The 18,181-nt window shown below is 52.9% G+C and overlaps 8 protein-coding genes across 8 annotated transcripts; 6 read left to right on the top strand and 2 right to left on the bottom strand.

Moving 5' to 3' along the window:
• Positions 1-520: 520 nt before the first annotated feature.
• On the top strand, positions 521-880 carry COCCADRAFT_102659 (uncharacterized protein; the record flags this gene model as incomplete). Its single annotated transcript, XM_007716610.1, has 1 exon — positions 521-880. One exon carries the CDS (start codon positions 521-523, stop codon positions 878-880), a length of 360 nt encoding a protein of 119 aa, XP_007714800.1.
• Positions 881-1,145: 265 nt separating this feature from the next.
• Positions 1,146-2,321, top strand: COCCADRAFT_38929 (uncharacterized protein; the record flags this gene model as incomplete). Its single annotated transcript, XM_007716609.1, has 2 exons — positions 1,146-1,511; positions 1,569-2,321. 2 exons carry the CDS (start codon positions 1,146-1,148, stop codon positions 2,319-2,321), a joined length of 1,119 nt encoding a protein of 372 aa, XP_007714799.1.
• Positions 2,322-3,507: 1,186 nt separating this feature from the next.
• On the top strand, positions 3,508-3,966 carry COCCADRAFT_102673 (uncharacterized protein; the record flags this gene model as incomplete). Its single annotated transcript, XM_007716608.1, has 1 exon — positions 3,508-3,966. The coding sequence occupies one exon, from the start codon at positions 3,508-3,510 to the stop codon at positions 3,964-3,966; it is 459 nt and encodes a 152-aa protein (XP_007714798.1).
• Positions 3,967-4,792: 826 nt separating this feature from the next.
• Positions 4,793-5,587, bottom strand: COCCADRAFT_102699 (uncharacterized protein; the record flags this gene model as incomplete). Its single annotated transcript, XM_007716607.1, has 1 exon — positions 4,793-5,587. The coding sequence occupies one exon, from the start codon at positions 5,585-5,587 to the stop codon at positions 4,793-4,795; it is 795 nt and encodes a 264-aa protein (XP_007714797.1).
• Positions 5,588-6,062: 475 nt separating this feature from the next.
• Positions 6,063-7,743, top strand: COCCADRAFT_49062 (uncharacterized protein; the record flags this gene model as incomplete). Its single annotated transcript, XM_007716606.1, has 2 exons — positions 6,063-6,499; positions 6,564-7,743. Coding segments are annotated over 2 exons (1,617 nt in total), but the record flags the coding sequence as incomplete, so codon positions are not given.
• A 1,125-nt stretch (positions 7,744-8,868) lies between these two features.
• COCCADRAFT_28278 (uncharacterized protein) lies at positions 8,869-10,367 on the bottom strand (the record flags this gene model as incomplete). The annotated part of the gene is made up of 2 exons (XM_007716594.1): positions 8,869-10,031; positions 10,094-10,367. 2 exons carry the CDS (start codon positions 10,365-10,367, stop codon positions 8,869-8,871), a joined length of 1,437 nt encoding a protein of 478 aa, XP_007714784.1.
• A 403-nt stretch (positions 10,368-10,770) lies between these two features.
• Positions 10,771-15,937, top strand: COCCADRAFT_102712 (uncharacterized protein; the record flags this gene model as incomplete). Its single annotated transcript, XM_007716605.1, has 3 exons — positions 10,771-10,844; positions 10,932-11,049; positions 11,138-15,937. 3 exons carry the CDS (start codon positions 10,771-10,773, stop codon positions 15,935-15,937), a joined length of 4,992 nt encoding a protein of 1,663 aa, XP_007714795.1.
• Positions 15,938-16,467: 530 nt separating this feature from the next.
• COCCADRAFT_28276 (uncharacterized protein) lies at positions 16,468-17,820 on the top strand (the record flags this gene model as incomplete). Its single annotated transcript, XM_007716593.1, has 3 exons — positions 16,468-16,800; positions 16,859-17,506; positions 17,659-17,820. 3 exons carry the CDS (start codon positions 16,468-16,470, stop codon positions 17,818-17,820), a joined length of 1,143 nt encoding a protein of 380 aa, XP_007714783.1.
• Between the last annotated feature and the right edge of the window lie 361 nt (positions 17,821-18,181).

The following is an 18,181-nucleotide window of genomic DNA, read 5'->3' as shown; positions in this document are numbered from 1 at the left end:
CTCACTGCAAGTAGCAGATACGTACGTACGTACGTAAGTACAAGTAGGTACTGACAAGAGAGGGCAAGGCTAGCGAATGGTTTGTGCAAAGGAAGCCATGCTGTCGATCCGCCGCCCCACGGTCCGTCAGAGGCTGCGAGGGAAAGCGAACTGGTAGAGGGGCGTGGCTCTTATCTTGCATCCGTCGCGGGAGCCGAGCGGGCAACGGCGGTGCCGGACAGGGCCATGTGGGGTAGTGGGTGTGTAAGCGTGTCAGCTCTAGTGTGGCATGTACTCAGCGCGCAGCGAGGCGCCAGGTGGTGTGTCAAGGCCATGGCCGTCGCGGGGTGCCAGCGTGTTCGGAGTCCGATGGGCACTAGGCGGTGGGTGTGGTGTGGGTGTTGGGGGTGTTGGAGTGATGGTGGTGGTTGTGGTGGTTGTGGTTGGTGATGATGGATGGAGGAGTTGGGGCTACCGGTGAGAGGAAGCTGTCAGGGCGGGCAGGCAGAAGCGGCATGGCGGCGGCATAGTAGTAGTAAGTATGGCGGCATGGCGGCATGGCAGCCCAAGGCAACGGCCGCATGACAGAGAGGGACAAGAATGGGGCCACGCCAATTTCCACCCGGCCTCAGCCTGGGGAGCCTTTTGCACGCTCTGTCTTGGGGCCAAGTGCAAAGACATGCAAGACGACATGCAGGACAGCGCAGGACACGCAGGACACGCAAGACCCCCCCGCCTCGAGCGATGCACGACTGTCGTGCGCAGCAGTCTGGATGCTCGCGTTACATTGACAATCAATCTCGTACTACCCCATCCGGCTAGTCCCATGCGCCGCCTAGCCCATGCCACCGCAATTTGGCCCCAGGACGCCCCCGTGCCACAGCACCAAACGTCGGTATGACCAGGGCCCGCTACTCGCATACCTTCCCGAATGCTGCTCCATCAGCTGGTGCCAGCATGGAGCTAGCCAGCCATGATTATCTGCTTCAGCCCTCGGTCCTTCATGTCTTGCATGTCTTGCCCGCTCTCCCTCATGCCCTGCCCTCCTCCTCCAGGTTGAAACACTGCACCGGAACTTGACACTCCCTCCAACCCGCCTGCTACGACTATACACACAATCTACCACTTACGCATACTGCCCATACATTGCACCAATATCGCCCACAATGGGTCGCCCGGTCTTTACATCCCGCGATAACCTCCACATGCTCCGAAGCTCGGCCTTTGAATCCGAACATGCCTGGTTATACGACACCTCCTACATGCAACATGGAGCCGCTGCCTTGGAACTCGAACACGAAATAGAGCAGGCCTATTCCAGTATTTCGCCAGACGACCTCTCCGACGAGCAAGTGCGAATCATCAAGACCCAGATCACCATCCACCGAGAACGACAACGAGCCCTGCGTCCCCACCTCGAAAGCGGCAGTGACCAGATTGACGAGGAGGGCAACGAATGCGTCTTTGTACCCGCTCCAAATCAATGGGGCGCCAATGGCGACTTGGACGAGGAGAGCGAGACTCTCTCAGCAGTATGTAGCAGTCTGGTTACCTATGTTTCTGTATATCCATGACTGACAATGGTCCAGATCCACAACCTCCTCACATGGCAGACTTCCTACTCACCAATCTCACACACACTACACGATCAACTCCCCTCAACAGATATCCCTTACCATGCTCTTCTTGACCCATCGCTACCCACAACCACATTTCACTTGCACCGCACACGGGAATGGACCGGCTCGTCAGGCTTCCGAAAGTACATCTACAGTGCGCGAGACCACTCCGACAAGTACATGCTATACATGCTCGAGGCCACACATCGCGACGACAGCCAAGTAAACGCTGCAGACTTCTTCCGCGTCGCAGAGTTCCCCCAGCCATGCATATCAGTCCTCCTTTCTGGTATCGATAAGAAGCGCATAACCACCGATTCCTCCAAAGATGCTGCTTACAAGTCACGATGCATCCACCTCCGCGGCCCGTTTTCACAACCAGTCAAAGAGTATCCTGATAGGCAGCAAAAGATCCCGTGGTCTCCGCGACGATTTACCTATGGTGGCCGGCGCTTTGTCTGGAAGCAGGGGGACCCCAACGACGACGCTATGCCAGAGACATTGTATGAGTACCAAAAGGATTGGGCAAAGCCAGGCAGCAGGACGGGTAAGCGGTGCGACGATGCAAAGCCAATCAAGCTGGTGTGGGGAGAGAAGCGGAGAAAGGGAAAAGTCGATAGCTACACTATCCACTTCCGGGGAGGCATGGACCAGGTCTTTAGGGAGATCCTACTAGCGAGCCAGATGGCCCGCCAAGTGTGTCTGTTCACGGCCATGGGCTGAGTTGATCTCAGCGCTGGGACCGACTGAGCTGAAGTTGCTGAATGATGACGCTGGATTGTCTTAGCGATAGGCGTTTTACAGGAACCGTGAGGCACGGTATAGATACCATTACTCGGCGTTTTAGACTTTTTGCATGGAACCTTGATTCCCACCACAATCAAAATGTATTCTATTCCCCAAGACTTTGCAATATCCTGTTTCAAGTGACTTTAGAGAGCCATATTGTTGTACCTACGTAGGTATTGACATCGGCATAATCCGTCTGACTCATCCCTAATATCTCCGCTGGAGCCAACAGAGGCGTTTACCGCAGCATCACTGCAGGTAAGCTACATGATTTGCAACGCCTGTAAATTGCACGGCAGCCTTGCTGACGTACTTGTAAAAAGGGCGCGGCTGCAACGACTCGACGTGATTGGTGGCCTTCTGGACAGGGCATACGGGTCTAAGGAAGATGTGCGATAAGCTTTGCATGAAATGATGGTGACCGGCTCATGGAACCCTCTTTAGACAAGCGACGGAAGTACGCGACGATGTATTTTACCGCCTTCGTCAACGGCTGGACTAAGCGATCAACATGTCAGCAAGATGGGAAGGAGCAACTACCCAATGCGTACGGTTTGATTGCACTTGTTTGGTGTGTCCCATCTCACTCCATAGCTGCCAGAGTCCATAGCAGCTGGGCGGACATCACTATGACTTCATTCATTGGTCTCTGCGTACCTACATCCATACAAACAACGAAGCCGTGGCCATCCCATTGCTCCCACCTGACCACCGTTTTCAACACTACTGCTGGCCGGAACAGGCATAACCGAGGTCCTTTGTTCTAGCGGACCCCTACTCCTTCGACGACTATTCCCTTAGTAGCCGTCTTGTCTTGGCCCCAACAACTAAAGTCTTACATACGTCTCCAGCCGACGCCCACCGCTTCGCCAAACAACACCGACCGACTGTTAGCTCACCCACCAGACGGACCAACCGTCCCGCATATAAGCCACAACAGTCGTCGTGGGTCCAGTCATCGCTCAAGGCCACACAGGGTTACATGCCGCAGAGCCAGTCAAACGTACATCGACGCACAACAAGTCCACGTGCAGCGCTTACCAGGCGACTCTAAGCACACCACTACCACTACAACAACTAGTCGTGCGGCTCCCTCCATTCGCAGAAATACCCCTCAGCCATGTCGTCAAGTCGCAGCACCTCTCTACGCGAGGCCACACATTCCTTCTGCCAGGCCCTCCTCTCGCCTCCCCCGCCCTCAGACCTGCTGTCAAAGTACTTTAGCAGCACGCCCAAGATCACAGAGCACGGGCCTGAATGGGCCCAATCGCGACTACCTTTTCTGGCCAAGACCTTTTCTGGAAAAGAGGGCTGCGAGGAGTACTTCGAGCTTATGTCTGGTGTGCTGGACATGTCGCTCCCTAGTGACGCATTCCCGGCCAAAGAGGGATTCATTGTAGATGCAGAGGCAGGCATGGTCAGTGTAGTTGGCAAGGGGCGGTTTGCCAGTAAGAAGACGGGAAAGGCGTGGGATGAGCAGTTCATCCACCGGTTTAGTGAGTTTGATGAGCACGGCAAGATTGGTCACTGGGAGATCTGGGCGGATCCGCTCAGCGCTTGGGAGGCCGTTGGCCCGTAAAGGTTAAAAGATGATGGTGGCGATTGCAACGGCTTATTGCGCTCAGACATGCTAGCATGACGAATATGGTAAACGACTCTATACAGAATTCAATAGTCAGATAGACTAGACTTCGATGCATATGAACGGATCGCGGAGTCCAACGCCGTTAGCGCCTCGCTTCGTAAATGTGGGTCCCCATCGGCGTCTTCTGCACCTAACCTCCGAACCCTTCAACTTTTCTTCATCCACGTCTCTGCTTCACCCACCGCGACACCAACAGCGCGAAGTACCGCGCATGTTGCTTGACACATCCAGGACACCTCCATAAAGCTGGAGGCTGGAAGCTGTCAATGATGTCGCACTCTTAGGTCCTCGCTAACTCAACAGCCTGGCCCCCAATGCCCATTGTAATAGGTACGTTGGAAACTTTTTCTTAATCACAGCATGTGCGCGCTTCGCTGCGATGCGCGCATTTGCACAAGCTCAAAAGATGATATGTACATCGACCATATAATACTTTAGGAAGAGCCGGAAAAGGTATGGCTAGCATCGACATATGCTACGCCGTCGCTGCTTATAACTTGGTCTCTGAAGAGCTTCGTCACTTTACACGTAATCTAGACTTGTTGTCTTGGGACTTGCGCTGACGATGTGAAGATTAGGTTTTGTTAATATGCCTGCGATTTAAATCGATTCGAGGATTCGTGCGTGGGTGCGCGGTTGGTGAAGTGCGCGCCACGGATCATGTGTTGAATAAGGATTGCAGATGTAGGGTCACAGCCAAGGGGAAAGGTGGCGCTTGTGCAACAGCGGAGCAGCTTTTCTATGGAAGCTACAAGGATTGTTACTGTCGCGTGTTTGCCATACTATCCCAGTTGAGTAGTGCTGAAGTATCTAGCTCGAGTGTCGATGTAGATGACATCGTCTTCTCACAGTAAGCCACGTCTTCTGGCCTAGTCTGAAGGGAGCCCGAGATGGCTTGAGCAGGCTCATATCCAGTCCAAGGCTGAGAGGGCCCATTCGCATCGAAGCTAAGCTCCGGATCCATCATGAAAGATTGATCCTGAGGCCCAGCGATGTCATTAAGATCAAGCAGATCCGCATCCCCCCCAAAATCAATCAAATCATTAAAATCAAAGCTCTCTCCACCCCACGCTTGCTCTCCCACCTCCACCACCGCAGACCTCCCACCCTCCTCCTTCCTCCTCTTCTTCTCCCCAGCCACCCTACCCACCCACTCCCTAGGCGTAACCCCCATCCTCCCTTTAAAAATCCCATGAAAATACCTCGGCGTAAACCCCACCAGCCCCGCCAACTCCCCCAACCTCACCTTCCCCCCCTCCCCCTTCCCGACCGCCTCCTCAATCCGCTCACACGCCTCCCTCACCGCCCGCTCCTGCCTCCCCTCCAGCACCGCAACATTGGGCTTGCATCGCTTGCACGCGCGGAACCCCGCTGCCTCGGCTTCGCGCCAGGTGTCGTAGAAGCGGATGTTTGCGCGCCGGGCGAGGCGCGAGGGGCATGTCGGACGGCAGTATATACGTGTTGTTGTTACGGCGTAGATGAAGGATGTGTGGGCGGTTGGGTCGCGGGTTTTGAGGGCGCGGTGGCGGGATTGGGGGGTTGTGTGGGTGGGCATTATGGACTTGGAGTTTGGAAGGCAGTAAATGGTAGGGGGGGTTTTTTCGGAGAGAGAGAGAGAGAAGGACAGGAGGTTTGAGGGTATAGTTAAGATCGGGGGAGGCGGATTTATTAAGAGGTAGAGATGGGGATACCTAGGTATAATGGTAATTCTGTGCTCTGATTGGTTAGTTTGAGAGCATGTGTGCGTGGGGCTGGATTGTTTAGTTCACTGTATTTGGAGGGATTGGATTTAGGTGGATGAGAAGTCAAAGGTTGATTGAAACGATGTCTTGTTAGCATGAGACTGTTTGCAAGATGTAAGGGGGGTTTGGGTAGGGTTGCTCCTTCCGGTTTATGCGTCGGCGTGTTGGATGAGGTAGGCACGATGGAGAGGACTCACATTTGAGTCTCACTAAACTATGCCTCACATGTACGAATATTCTTTCAGTCTGATACTGAATATTTTGACATCCTATCCATCATAGCCCCAAATGGCGGATATCCCCAACATATTCGCACAACCCAGCATCGCTGCACTTCCACCCCCGACAATCCGACAACTGGGCTCCAGCCAAGTCCTCATCGGCCCCAGCTCCATCGTAAAAGAGCTCATCGACAACGCTCTCGATGCCCGTGCAAAAAGCATCTTCGTCGATATTTCCGCCAACACGCTTGATTCCATCCAAGTCAAAGATGACGGTCACGGCATTCCAAGTGACGACCGATCTCTCGTCTGCCGCCGTTACTGCACCAGCAAAATAAGAGATTTGAACGATTTGAGAGAACTAGGAGGGAAATGGCTGGGCTTCCGTGGCGAGGCGCTGGCAAGTATGGCGGAGATGAGCAGCGCGTTTAGTGTGACGACGAGAGTGGAGGGTGACCCTGTTGCTGTCAAATTGAAGTATAGTCGGGATGGGGAGCTTGAATCGTGAGTTTGCCTTTTCCAAAAGGATGTTATTGTGCGAGCGTGTGAAGGAGACTGATAGGTGTAGTGTTGCGCATGATTCACATCCTGTTGGCACGACTGTCAAAGTAATGGGGTTCTTGGAGCATATACCTGTTCGGAAGCAGATGGCGATTAAGGATGCGGCGAAGTGTTTGGGGAAGATTCGACGAGTGATGCAGGCGTATGCGCTTGCAAGGCCAAGTGCTCGGTTTAGGCTTCGCGTGCTTAAGGCTAAGAATGGTAATGGCGACTTTAGTTATGCGCCAAAAGCGCATGCTACGGTCGGCGATGCTGTGCTGAAGATTTTCGGTAGAGACTGCGCTGCTCAGTGCAGTTTCACTACTGTGGAAGCTGATGGCTTTGAGATTCGCGCTTTTCTACCCAAGCCAACTGCAGTTGGGTCGAAGATTTCAGGTCATTGCAGCTTTGTCGCGGTCGATGCACGGCCGGTGTCGAGTAACCGTGGTACTATCAAGCAGATGGTTCATGCTTGCAAACAGCGACTTGGGAAGGCGAATCCCTCTCTTGCAGGTGTTAGGGATCCCTTCTTCTGCATCAACATTATTTGTCCGCCTGGAAGCTATGATCCCAATATCGAGCCGACCAAAGACGACGTCATGTTTGAGGACAGTAACATTGTTTTGAGGGTCTGGGAAGAGTTGCTGGATTCCTTGTATACTGAAGCAGTCGTTAATCTCGATGAGCCAGACGACGTGGTCGATCAAAATCCGAACGAAGCTATATTTGAATCGCACAACACAAGTGATCAGAACGAGGCGTCAGTCCCTGCGCCGCAACCAAGGTGGAGACACAGCATGTACGGCATCGACGAAGAGGATCTGGAGTTTTTACAGGACGACCGTACTCCGATCATTGACGAAGAAGAAGGACGCCACGCCGCAGAAGTATCCAATCCTTGGACTATTACTCGAATGAACGCTGCGATCAAACCCAGGGCGCCCGCTAACAATGTCCAACTTTTGAGTCCAGTGAAAAGTACTGGAAATGTTGATTCAAGTTCTAGTCCCTCGAGAGTACCTGCAACGCCTAACCGAGTGGTTTCAGCAGAACCTTTGACGCCTCAGACATCTTCGAAGGCGAATACGGTGCAATCACTGCTTGATGATGAGCTTGAGCGTAGCATACAACGCCTACCTCCGCCATCATCGGTAGCAGGAAGTATTAGTGACTGGGTTTTGGATCGCCTGGGAGGCCAAGCGATCGATGGTACAGGTACACATGTTGCAGGAGGAGAAGTACCAAGTTCTGTCCTACGGTCTGAGACCCAGGCACCGGAACCCCGGACATCGCAATTGATTCAATACCGCAATATAGCCACTGGTACAGTTTCTCCAGGCGAAGGTCCTCTCAACCAAAATCAACCCGCAGTGCGGAGGACTACTCGTCAAAAGAAAACCAAGGACGCTACGACAGCATATCGTCCGCCAGGCAATTCACAAAAGCGCTTTGCGGGAGTATCAGTGCAAGAAGAAGCGACTCGTTTCTTTACAGACAAGAATATGGATATCCGGAATTTCCTTGGTCCAAGGAGCGACATGCAAGTGATTCATCTTGCACAGAAACAGTCTTTTACGCCAATCAATACACCAACCCAAAGCCACCCCAGATCAAATATCTCACCTCCAATTAACACAAAAGCCCCTTCTTTCTCGCAAAACAAGCAATCCATGCCACATGTATCCCCAGTATCCCATCTTCCAACCAACCAATCCACCACTTCACGCACCGAACCCCACACCTCACCACCTCACAACTCCCCACCCACACAGCCCCCCGTATTCCGCCGCACGAGCACAAACTCCATGACTTCCTTCTTCCGCACTCAAGAAGAAAAAGCAGCAAACCACTCATCCCAGCACCTCAAACGCTCCACTCGCGTACCCACAGCGCTGCCGCACGAGAAAACCCCACACTCTGCATGCAATTTGGCATTGCGCCTTAGCACTGACATCGCTTCTATCATGTCCTTTGCACGTATGTACCAGGAGACGGTGCTGAATTGGGACTTGGTGGCGGAATTTGCGTACGGTGGGTTCAACAAGGAGATGGCTGGGGGGCGGATTGTGGAGTGGGTGGGTAGGATAGATGGGAAACTGTGTGGTATGTATGAGAGAGCGAGGGGTGCGGATGAGATAAGGGTGGTTATGGAAGAAGGGATGAGGAAGGCGTTGGAAGGGATTGAATGGGAAGACGAAGAAGAACAGGGGGAAGAAGAGATGTTAATGGATATGTAAGTAGGATCTTTATTAATCAGGAAGACCACAAGAACAAGGACATGTGGGATCATCTCAGATAAGAACTCAATGGCTATATTCTCAACATTTTCTTTTCTACGCTTCCCCCAATTTAAACTCTCTAAATGCCACCTCCTTAGGCAACCTAAAACTTGCGCAAAACATCCTCTTCTTAGGCGCTACATCGCGTACATCATGCACATACACATCCTCCATATCCGGCGTGATTTCGTACTCAATCTGTCTACTTATCTCTTCGCAGATACCCTTGATTTCCGCTACATTGTCGTCGCTCTTTGTGGAGAAGCAATGGACGTGGATCATGGGTAGCTTCTGCTCCGTGTGGGGGGCTAGCATTTTCTTGATGTCGGCGGCAGGTAAACCGGGGATGTTGGCGTAGAGGCCGATGAAGGAAGGGAGGAAAGTGATGGCGGAGGCAGGCAAGTTCATGACGTAGTGGGCGAAGAAACGGGGCTGGACGAGCGTCTTGATGGGCTCGGGTTGCTTGTTTTCCTGGGGGTTACTGCGGGAGAATTTGGTTTTTGGGTAGATGGGGACAGTGTGCCGGGAGTCTTGGACGAGGAGGTGGGCAGATGCTTGACGGATGAAGGCGCCACCGTCGGTGTTGAAGGGTCGGACAAAGTCGCCGACTTTGTTGATTTTGATGTTGTTTACGAGCGAGTTGTACGACTCGGGGTTGAGGTCGTTGGCCCAGACGAAGCACTTTTTCTTGCCAGAGGGGATGGCAAATGGGCCTACGCCTGCCATAACATCGCATACGGCCTCGCCTTCCTTAAAGAGGTTGCAGAGGCGCTCATGCTCGGTGTGCAGACGTGTGTTCCAGTAGACTTTGGCAAAGTCAAACTTGAAGGTGCAGCCCTGCTCACGGAGCTCGACGTTCATGTCGTCAGGTCCGTACAGGACCTCGTATTGGAATGTGCGAAATGCATTCTCTGTGCCCACATTGTCCAGTTTGTTGATGACGGTCTTGACCATGGGGTTCTTGTCGGCAAGAACAGCGGCAATGAGGTACTTGTATGGCCAGTATCGCTCTCGCAGGTTCAGGTGGGCGACATGGCCGGCGAGGGCAAAGCCCTGGGGGATTTCGTCGTCGTGCTTGGACTCTGGTGGGGGGATGATGGCGCCCGTTATCTCCGAGTAAGTGAAGTAGTCGTAATCGAGGTGCAACTGGTAGGGTATCATGCCCAATGTACCGTCCTGCTCGAGATCGCGCAGCTTAGGGGACCATGTGGTTCGATCTGCCTGGCTTCAGACTCAGCACCTGGATGTACCTGCGACTTGCGCATGTCGGCTGACTCACCAGTGTGGACGACTTCGGGTCGCAGGAGCAGACACTTGACGCCCTGCTGCGCTTTGTCCGCATCAGGATCTGCCCTGATTGGGTCGACGCGATTGTTCGGCAGAGTATCCTTGGCGGCGGTGAGTTCCTTGCGGCACCGCGAAATGTCCTTGGGGTTGAAGATGCGGGCGGCCGAGGTGGGGATGGTTTTTTGGAAGAAACTGCGGTCGAGTACCTTCATGGCGCGGTTCACGGGGGGCGCGAACATTTCGTCAGTCGCCTCTGGGAGGGACATTGAAGCGTGCGACGGGGGCGTAGTGGCAGTGGCGGGGGTGGTGTGGTGGTGAGGGTGAAAGTAAATGTGGTGGTGGGATTATTTTGTGGAATGACGCAGCGTCAGGGTCCCCCGTCGGGCCCAGGTACCGAGCATGGCCCGTCAGATGCCCCTCGACATGTAGATGCGAGCCAGATGATGTACCTGCAGCAATCTTCAGCCGCATCCTCGCAGCACAGCACCTCGCCAGCTCTACTGCGCCTATTTCTTTACACGTGCCAATTATTGCAAAAGGGTGCTGTGGCCTGCTGAGTGGCCAGAAGCTCGCCGGGGCGGGAATGCAGGGTGCAAGGATCGCGTAATCCTAAGAAGTTGCTTGCTTGTCCCTGGACCGCGATTTCAACTCCCATAACAACAACACCCTATGTCTGTGGCTTCAACCACCTCCTTACCCGAAAAACAACATCCTCGCCCGCACACACACCTCCGACTGCCCCAGTCGCCGCCCATGAAGTCTCACAGTCTCCGCCTCTGACCGCTGCTGCTGCAACCTACCTCCGTCGTTGCCCTCTCCTTTCTCCCTAGTATATATACCCCGGATTTCCGCCTTCTAGCCCGCCCACTGCACGCCCGCCCACCATGGCGTCCGGAGGAGGCGGCAACATCAAGGTCGTGGTGCGATGTCGACCCTTCAACGGGCGAGGTAAGCATTCCATAGACGCTCCTGTGCCCTGTGTTGCTGTGGCTAACTGCGAGCAGAAAAGGCGCGCAATGCACAATGTATCGTGCAGATGAAGGGTGACCAGACCATTCTTTCCCCGCCAGCAAACACCGACGTCAAGGGAAAGGCCGCCAAAGCCGCTGCTGAGGGCGTAAAGACCTTCGCCTTCGACCGCTCCTACTGGTCTTTCGACCGCGATGCCCCAAATTATGCTGGCCAGGACAACCTCCACGAAGACCTCGGCAAGCCGCTACTTGACAATGCCTTTCAGGGCTACAACAACTGTATTTTCGCATATGGTCAGACGGGTTCCGGAAAGTCGTACTCTATGATGGGTTATGGCGCAGAATACGGAATCATTCCCAAGATTTGCCAGGACATGTTTGAGCGAATAAAAGGCATGCAGCAAGACAAGAACTCGACCTGCACCGTCGAGGTCTCATATCTCGAAATCTACAACGAGCGCGTACGCGATCTGCTTAATCCCTCAAACAAGGGCAACCTGCGAGTCCGAGAGCATCCGTCTACTGGTCCCTATGTCGAAGACCTGGCCAAGCTGGTGGTTCAGTCCTTCTCGGAGATTGAGAACTTGATGGACGAAGGAAACAAGGCTCGTACAGTTGCGGCGACCAACATGAACGAGACATCCTCGCGATCGCACGCCGTATTCACCCTTACCCTTACCCAGAAACGCCACGATGTCGAGACGAGCATGAGCGGAGAAAGAGTTGCAAAGATTAGTTTGGTAGACTTGGCAGGATCAGAAAGAGCGCAATCCACCGGCGCAACTGGTGCGCGATTGAAAGAGGGTGCGGAAATCAATCGATCTCTGTCTACACTGGGTCGCGTGATCGCGGCGCTTGCAGACCAGTCGTCTGGGAAAAAGAAAGCACAAGTTCCGTACCGAGATTCCATCCTGACGTGGCTGTTGAAAGATTCGTTAGGAGGAAACAGCATGACTGCCATGATTGCTGCAATTTCTCCCGCAGATATCAACTTTGAGGAAACACTCTCGACCCTCCGATACGCCGACTCCGCCAAGCGCATCAAGAACCATGCCGTCGTAAACGAAGACCCCAACGCGCGCATGATCAGAGAACTCAAGGAAGAGCTTTCCAAACTGCGCTCCCAATTAGGCGGAGGTGGTGGAGGCGGTGGCGGAGCGGCAGGCTCGAATGGCATCGTGGAAGAACAGTACCCACCAGACACACCGCTAGAAAAGCAAATGGTTTCCATCACACAGGCTGACGGCTCGACCAAAAAGGTCTCCAAGGCCGAGATTGCGGAACAGTTGACACAATCGGAGAAGCTGTACACAGAACTGAATCAAACCTGGGAAGAGAAGCTGCAAAAGACGGAAGAAATCCACAAGGAAAGAGAAGCTGCACTGGAAGAGCTTGGTATCAGCATCGAAAAGGGCTTCGTGGGTCTGTCAACGCCCAAGAACATGCCGCATTTGGTAAACTTGAGCGACGATCCGCTCTTGACTGAATGTCTCGTCTACAATTTGAAGCCAGGTACTACAACCGTAGGAAATTCTGATGTCGATGGTCAGACTGCACAGATACGCTTGAACGGTTCGCAAATTCTCGCAGAACACTGCAACTTTGAGAATGTGGATGGCAAGGTGACAGTGATTCCCCAAGAGGGTGCAAGCGTCATGGTCAATGGTGTTCGTATTGATAAGCCACGGCTCCTCAAGAGCGGTCACCGCATCATCCTCGGCGATTTTCACATCTTCCGGTTCAACAACCCACAAGAAGCGCGAGCTGAGCGCGCCGAAGTAGGGACAAGTCTCCTCCGACAGACTGTCACCGCTGGCCAGCTCGGCAGCTCTCCTTCACCCGCTCCAAGACCTGGCCACGATAGGTCATACAGCTCAATCAGTGTAGCGAATAGCGACTTCGACCCCGATAGTCCAAGAGCAGGATCGCCTGCGCTCTGGCAACGAGGGCGAGAGTCTGAGTTTTCCTATGCGCGAAGAGAAGCTCTTACTGCCTGGCTAGGGCCAGACAAACGCATTGAGAATCTACCGGACGAAGACTTTGAAGCACTCTACGAAGATCTCAGCAGACTGCGCGAGACGCGCAAAGCACGGCCGGAAAGCCGGATGATTAGTGATGAGGGTGATACAGAGTCCATGTCTTCATATCCGGTCAGGGAGAAGTATGCTTCTGGTGGCACTCTAGACAATTTCTCCCTTGATACTGCACTGACCATGCCTTCTACTCCACACCAAGAGGGTAGCGAGAAGATGCAAGAAATACGAGAGGATATGCAGAACAAGATAGATCAGTCAAGAGATGAATTCCAAGCCAGGCTGAAAGCTGACGAGGACGCCAAGGTGGAGTTGCAAGAGCTGCGAGCTGCCAAAGAGGCAATGCAGAGGCAAATGAAAGCGCAAAAAGAGGCATTTCAAAGACATTTGAAAGAGCTTGGACACGACATTCCGCTTGAGATAGATGAGGACCTGGAGATCGAATCGGCAAACGCACCAAAAGAACAAGATGCCCAAGACGAACGGCAGCTCGAACTGATACGCTCTGTCCTCAAACAGTGGCGGCGACGGAAATACGTCACCATGGCAGAGACTCTGCTACAAAATGCTGCGATTCTCAAAGAAGCTCAAGTCATGAGTCAGCAAATGGACAAGCGAGTCGTATTCCAGTTTTGCATTGTCGATGTTGGCCACACAGTCCCTTCGTCCTACGACTTGGTAAACATGGGCATTCCAGGAGAAGATGACGAATACCTCGACAGCCAGTCCAAACCTTGCGTTGGCGTACGCGTCATTGACTTCAAGAATGAGGTCGTTCACCTATGGTCATTACAGAAGCTCCGCGATCGTGTACGGCGGATGCACCAAGTGCATCAGTACATGAACCGTCCAGAATACTTTCAACACTTCAACCCGGAATCGCCTTTCTCCGACCCTTGCATGCCCGAGTTTACACGGATTGGCGATGTCGATGTCCCACTTGCAGCTGTGTTTGAGTCGAGAGTTCGAGACTTCAGCCTCGATGTGATATCGCCATACACCTCGAACCCCATTGGCATCATCCGCTTATCGTTAGAACCTTCATCCGCCGAGGCACCTTCAACCACACTCAAGTTCAATGTTGGCATGCATGAAATGATTGGGTTTTCAGAGCGAGAGGGAACAAAGGTGCACGCTGTGCTCTTCGTACCCGGCATCTCGGATGAAAGTGGCGCGACCACTACGACCTGGATTACCGATTTTAACGAAAGCCCTATTCGCTTTGAAAGTGTGCATAGCATGAGCCTTCCTTATCCAAGTCCACGCGACACCTTTCTCCGCATTTCTATCTTTGCAAAAGTCACCGACATCCACCTCGACATGCTGCTTAGCTGGGATGACATGCGCGACTCGGCCGAGAAGCCAAAGCAGAAGCGTCGCAATGCACGTCTGCCAGAATCAGAGTTCTACACAGAAGACACGCACGACATTTTCGCCCGCATCCAGGTTCAAGAGATCACAGACGACGGTACCTACCAACCGGTTGAGGTCACACAGAGCAGCGTTATGGACCAAGGTGTTTACCAGCTCCACCAGGGCCTCGCCCGTCGTATTGTCGTGAACCTTACCCATACTTCGGGTGAGACCATACAGTGGGAAGGCGTCAAATCTCTGCGTATGGGTCATATCCGGATGGTCGATGCAGCAGGCAATTGCCCTAATTATGGCTCACCGGTCAAGGAAGTCCCAGTAGATCTTATTTCGCCACCCACTGTCCGAAACAACGCAGATGGCACAACAAATGTCAAATTCGTTGGGCGATGGGATAGCACTGCACACGCCTCGCAGATCCTCGACCGCGCGACAAAGGATAATTTCCGCGTTCGGGCCACTCTTCTCTTCGACGTCATGTCCTCGAAGCTTATTGAGCCAATGACCTTTTCATTTGACCTCTTCGTGCAGATCCGTGGTCGATCATACATGCGTCCAACCTCGCTCTTTTCCCTGACCAACATCTGGAACACGGTCAAGATTGTTCACTCAACAGTCGGGATCTTCAGTGTGGCGATACGTCCAACATCTGTAAAGCGTGCAACAGATCTCTGGCGCATGAACACAAAGGACGACTACATCAAAGGCGAAGAGCAGCTCGCAGGCTGGACTCCCCGCGGTGTTTCGTTAGTACGAGATTTTATCAACGTTGAGAAGCGCCGCCGCCGTGTTGCTGAGATAGAAACGGCCCGTTCCGTTCTCTCCTCCAAGGCCCTCAGCATACCCACGTCAGCATTGGCATCTTCAAAAGACAAGCCACTAGACGATGCCCAGAAAGCACTCCTGCAACGCATCATCTCTCTGTGGAAGACTAAAAAGGCCCCGGCGGAGATCATTCTTAATTCGACAAACCTAGAGCCACCTACAAACGGCGCTGCTTTCGCACCACGTTCTTCTTCCCCTTCGCCAAGTCCAACGCCTAGCCTGACGGCGACGGTACGCTTCATACCCAAGAACCCAAACCTTATGAAGGCATCGTATCTTCTCACACCAGATCCGACCAACACGCGCTGGACTCGGCGATATGTGGAACTGCGAAAACCGTATCTGCATATCTACTCCACAGATGGTGACGAGATCAACGCCATCAACATTAGCACTGCGCGCATCGACCATTCTCCCCAGATTGCAAAGTTACTCGGCGGAGTGCAGAATCAACACAGCAACAGTGCAAATGGAAGTGGTGGTGCGGGAGTGTACAAGGACGTCGTGTTTGCTGTTTTCGCACGATCAAATACGTACATATTCCGGGCAAGAAGTGAGCGGGAAAAGATAGAGTGGATTTTGAGATTAGACCAGAGTTATTTCAGTAGTGGGGAAGGTAGTGAGGAGAGTGCTTAATGACTAGAGGGCTGTAGGGGGATGTAAAGGGGACCTCTAGTGCGCGAACTAACGTCTATTTCTTGAGCCTGATTTTGAAACAGCTAGTAATTTTTGGCTGTAAGATAGGATACTATTTTCCTAACCTCTTCGGGCGTTACCTTTATATAGGCTTTTTTGGGATACCCAGAGCACAGTTGCTCATTTGGCGCGATCGCTGCAGTAGAGATCGAATTAACCTTTATCGCTAAATGTACTAGTACGCTTGCGCGTGTATCGCGCGGTCCATGTGTCGTTCCTGAACTGAAATGACATTGACGAATTAAAAGCATTGGCAACAAGAACCATGTCCACTTGGGGATGCTACTCATGGTAAGGTCGCCCGACAAACCCTTCGCCGACGCACTGCCGAGGCTAAACAATGAATCTATGGAGCTTACTCGTACAACACCTCAACTTAATATTCAAACTCAATAGCTAGGTAGACCTACTATATGCTTTCACAATCAATCTAAGAAACTAATTGGAAGAGGAACAGATCGTGATCTACAATGGCAGAGGCAGGAAAAGAGAAGACGCGACATGAGTTGGACAATGAGAAGCTTGGACACTACCTCCAACAAGAGATACCTGGAATCAAGCTACCAGTGACATCAACAAAGATTGGCTATGGGCAAAGTAACCCTACATACTATGTTGACGATGCCGCCAAGAACCGGTACATCTTGAGGAAGAAACCCAGTGGAGCCATCATCTCACCCGTTGCACACCGCGTTGACCGCGAATACAACGTGATCAAAGCTCTGGGTACAGTCGATGGCTTCCCGGTACCAAAAGTATACTGCCTATGCATGGATCCCGCCATAATCGGAACCGAATTCTACGTACGTCATCACATAGCAAACCCACCTTACACCACAACCCACTAACATGCCCCAATAGATAATGGAATACGTTCAAGGCCGCATATTCACCGACGAAGCCCTCTCAGCTCTCCCCAAGCAAGACCGGCGCGCAGCCTGGAAATCCGTAGTCTCCACCTTAGCCTGGCTCCATTCCATCCCCCCCTCCTCCATCGGCCTCTCATCCTTTGGCAAAACAGCAGACTTCTACGCCCGCCACTGCACCACCTTCTCGCGCATCGAAGCCCAGCAAGCCGCCGTTCGCGACGTCACCACCGGCGCACCGCTCGGCCGCGCCCACCCGGATTTCGACGAGATAGTAGACTACATCCGGCGCCATGCACCCACCGGCCACAGCAGCATCATCCACGGCGACTACAAGTTCGATAATATCATTCTGCATCCTACGGAGCCCCGCGTGATTTCTATTCTAGATTGGGAGTTGAGTACCATTGGGCATCCGCTGCTCGATATTGTGTACCTTGTTAATCCGTATTGGAATCGCGCGAGTAAGGTTCAACCGGCTCCTGGGACGAAGGGGGAGGGGCTGAGGGTTTATGATGAGGAGAATCTGGGCGAGAGCGGTATGCCGAGTATGGAGGAGGTGTTGAATGTGTATATGGAGAGGGCGGGGTGGGATCCGAGGGGGGAGGGGTGGGAGGTTGCGAAGGTTTTTCATTTGATGAGGGTGAGTGGTTTTTTTTGCATGTCTTTCACTGTCGACTTTGTTGCGGTCGTGTCTGCCTTTTTTTTGAGGGGAAGAAGATGGTCAACGTGACGAGTTCTCTTGAGGTGTCAGGTTTAAGCTTATGAGAACAAGTCTTGCTAACACAGTGATAGGGAAGCGTGATAAGCCATGGTATTCAAGCCCGTACTATCAGCGGCCAGGCGAGCAGCGAGTTCTCGTACGTGTACTTTAAGAATACCAAGCGTGGACTTGATGAAGCGATTCGCATGGTTCGCGAGATGAAGGCGAAGGAAGATGTAAAAAGCAGTTTGTAAAAAGACAAAGAGGGAAATGCAAAGAAACGACAAGTACATAACGAGGTTCTCTTTCTGATTCTGTAATGTTTTTCACAATATCAGCTGTGTATAGCTAAAGTGTGCGCTGTTCTATATCACTGTTCTCACCCTCTTACCTGTCCTTTCATTCACTATCTCCCTCCCCCCCTCTTCCGCTTCCGCTTCCGCCCTCGCCTTTCCGCCTTCCCCACGGGTAAGCACACTCCTCTCCGTGTTACATCATGCAGCACGCACCACGCATGCAACCCTCCTCTCCTCCTTGCGACCCTCCCCACCCTCTTCCTCGCCATCCCTTCCTCGGGCTCAACGGATACATGCTCTCCGCGCCCGGACGACATCA

This window comes from Bipolaris zeicola (assembly GCF_000523435.1).
Source record: "Bipolaris zeicola 26-R-13 unplaced genomic scaffold scaffold_146, whole genome shotgun sequence".
Classification (NCBI taxonomy): domain Eukaryota; kingdom Fungi; phylum Ascomycota; class Dothideomycetes; order Pleosporales; family Pleosporaceae; genus Bipolaris; species Bipolaris zeicola.
The sequence above is the reverse complement of the archived record's forward strand: the minus strand, read 5'-3'. Positions and strand labels throughout refer to the sequence as shown.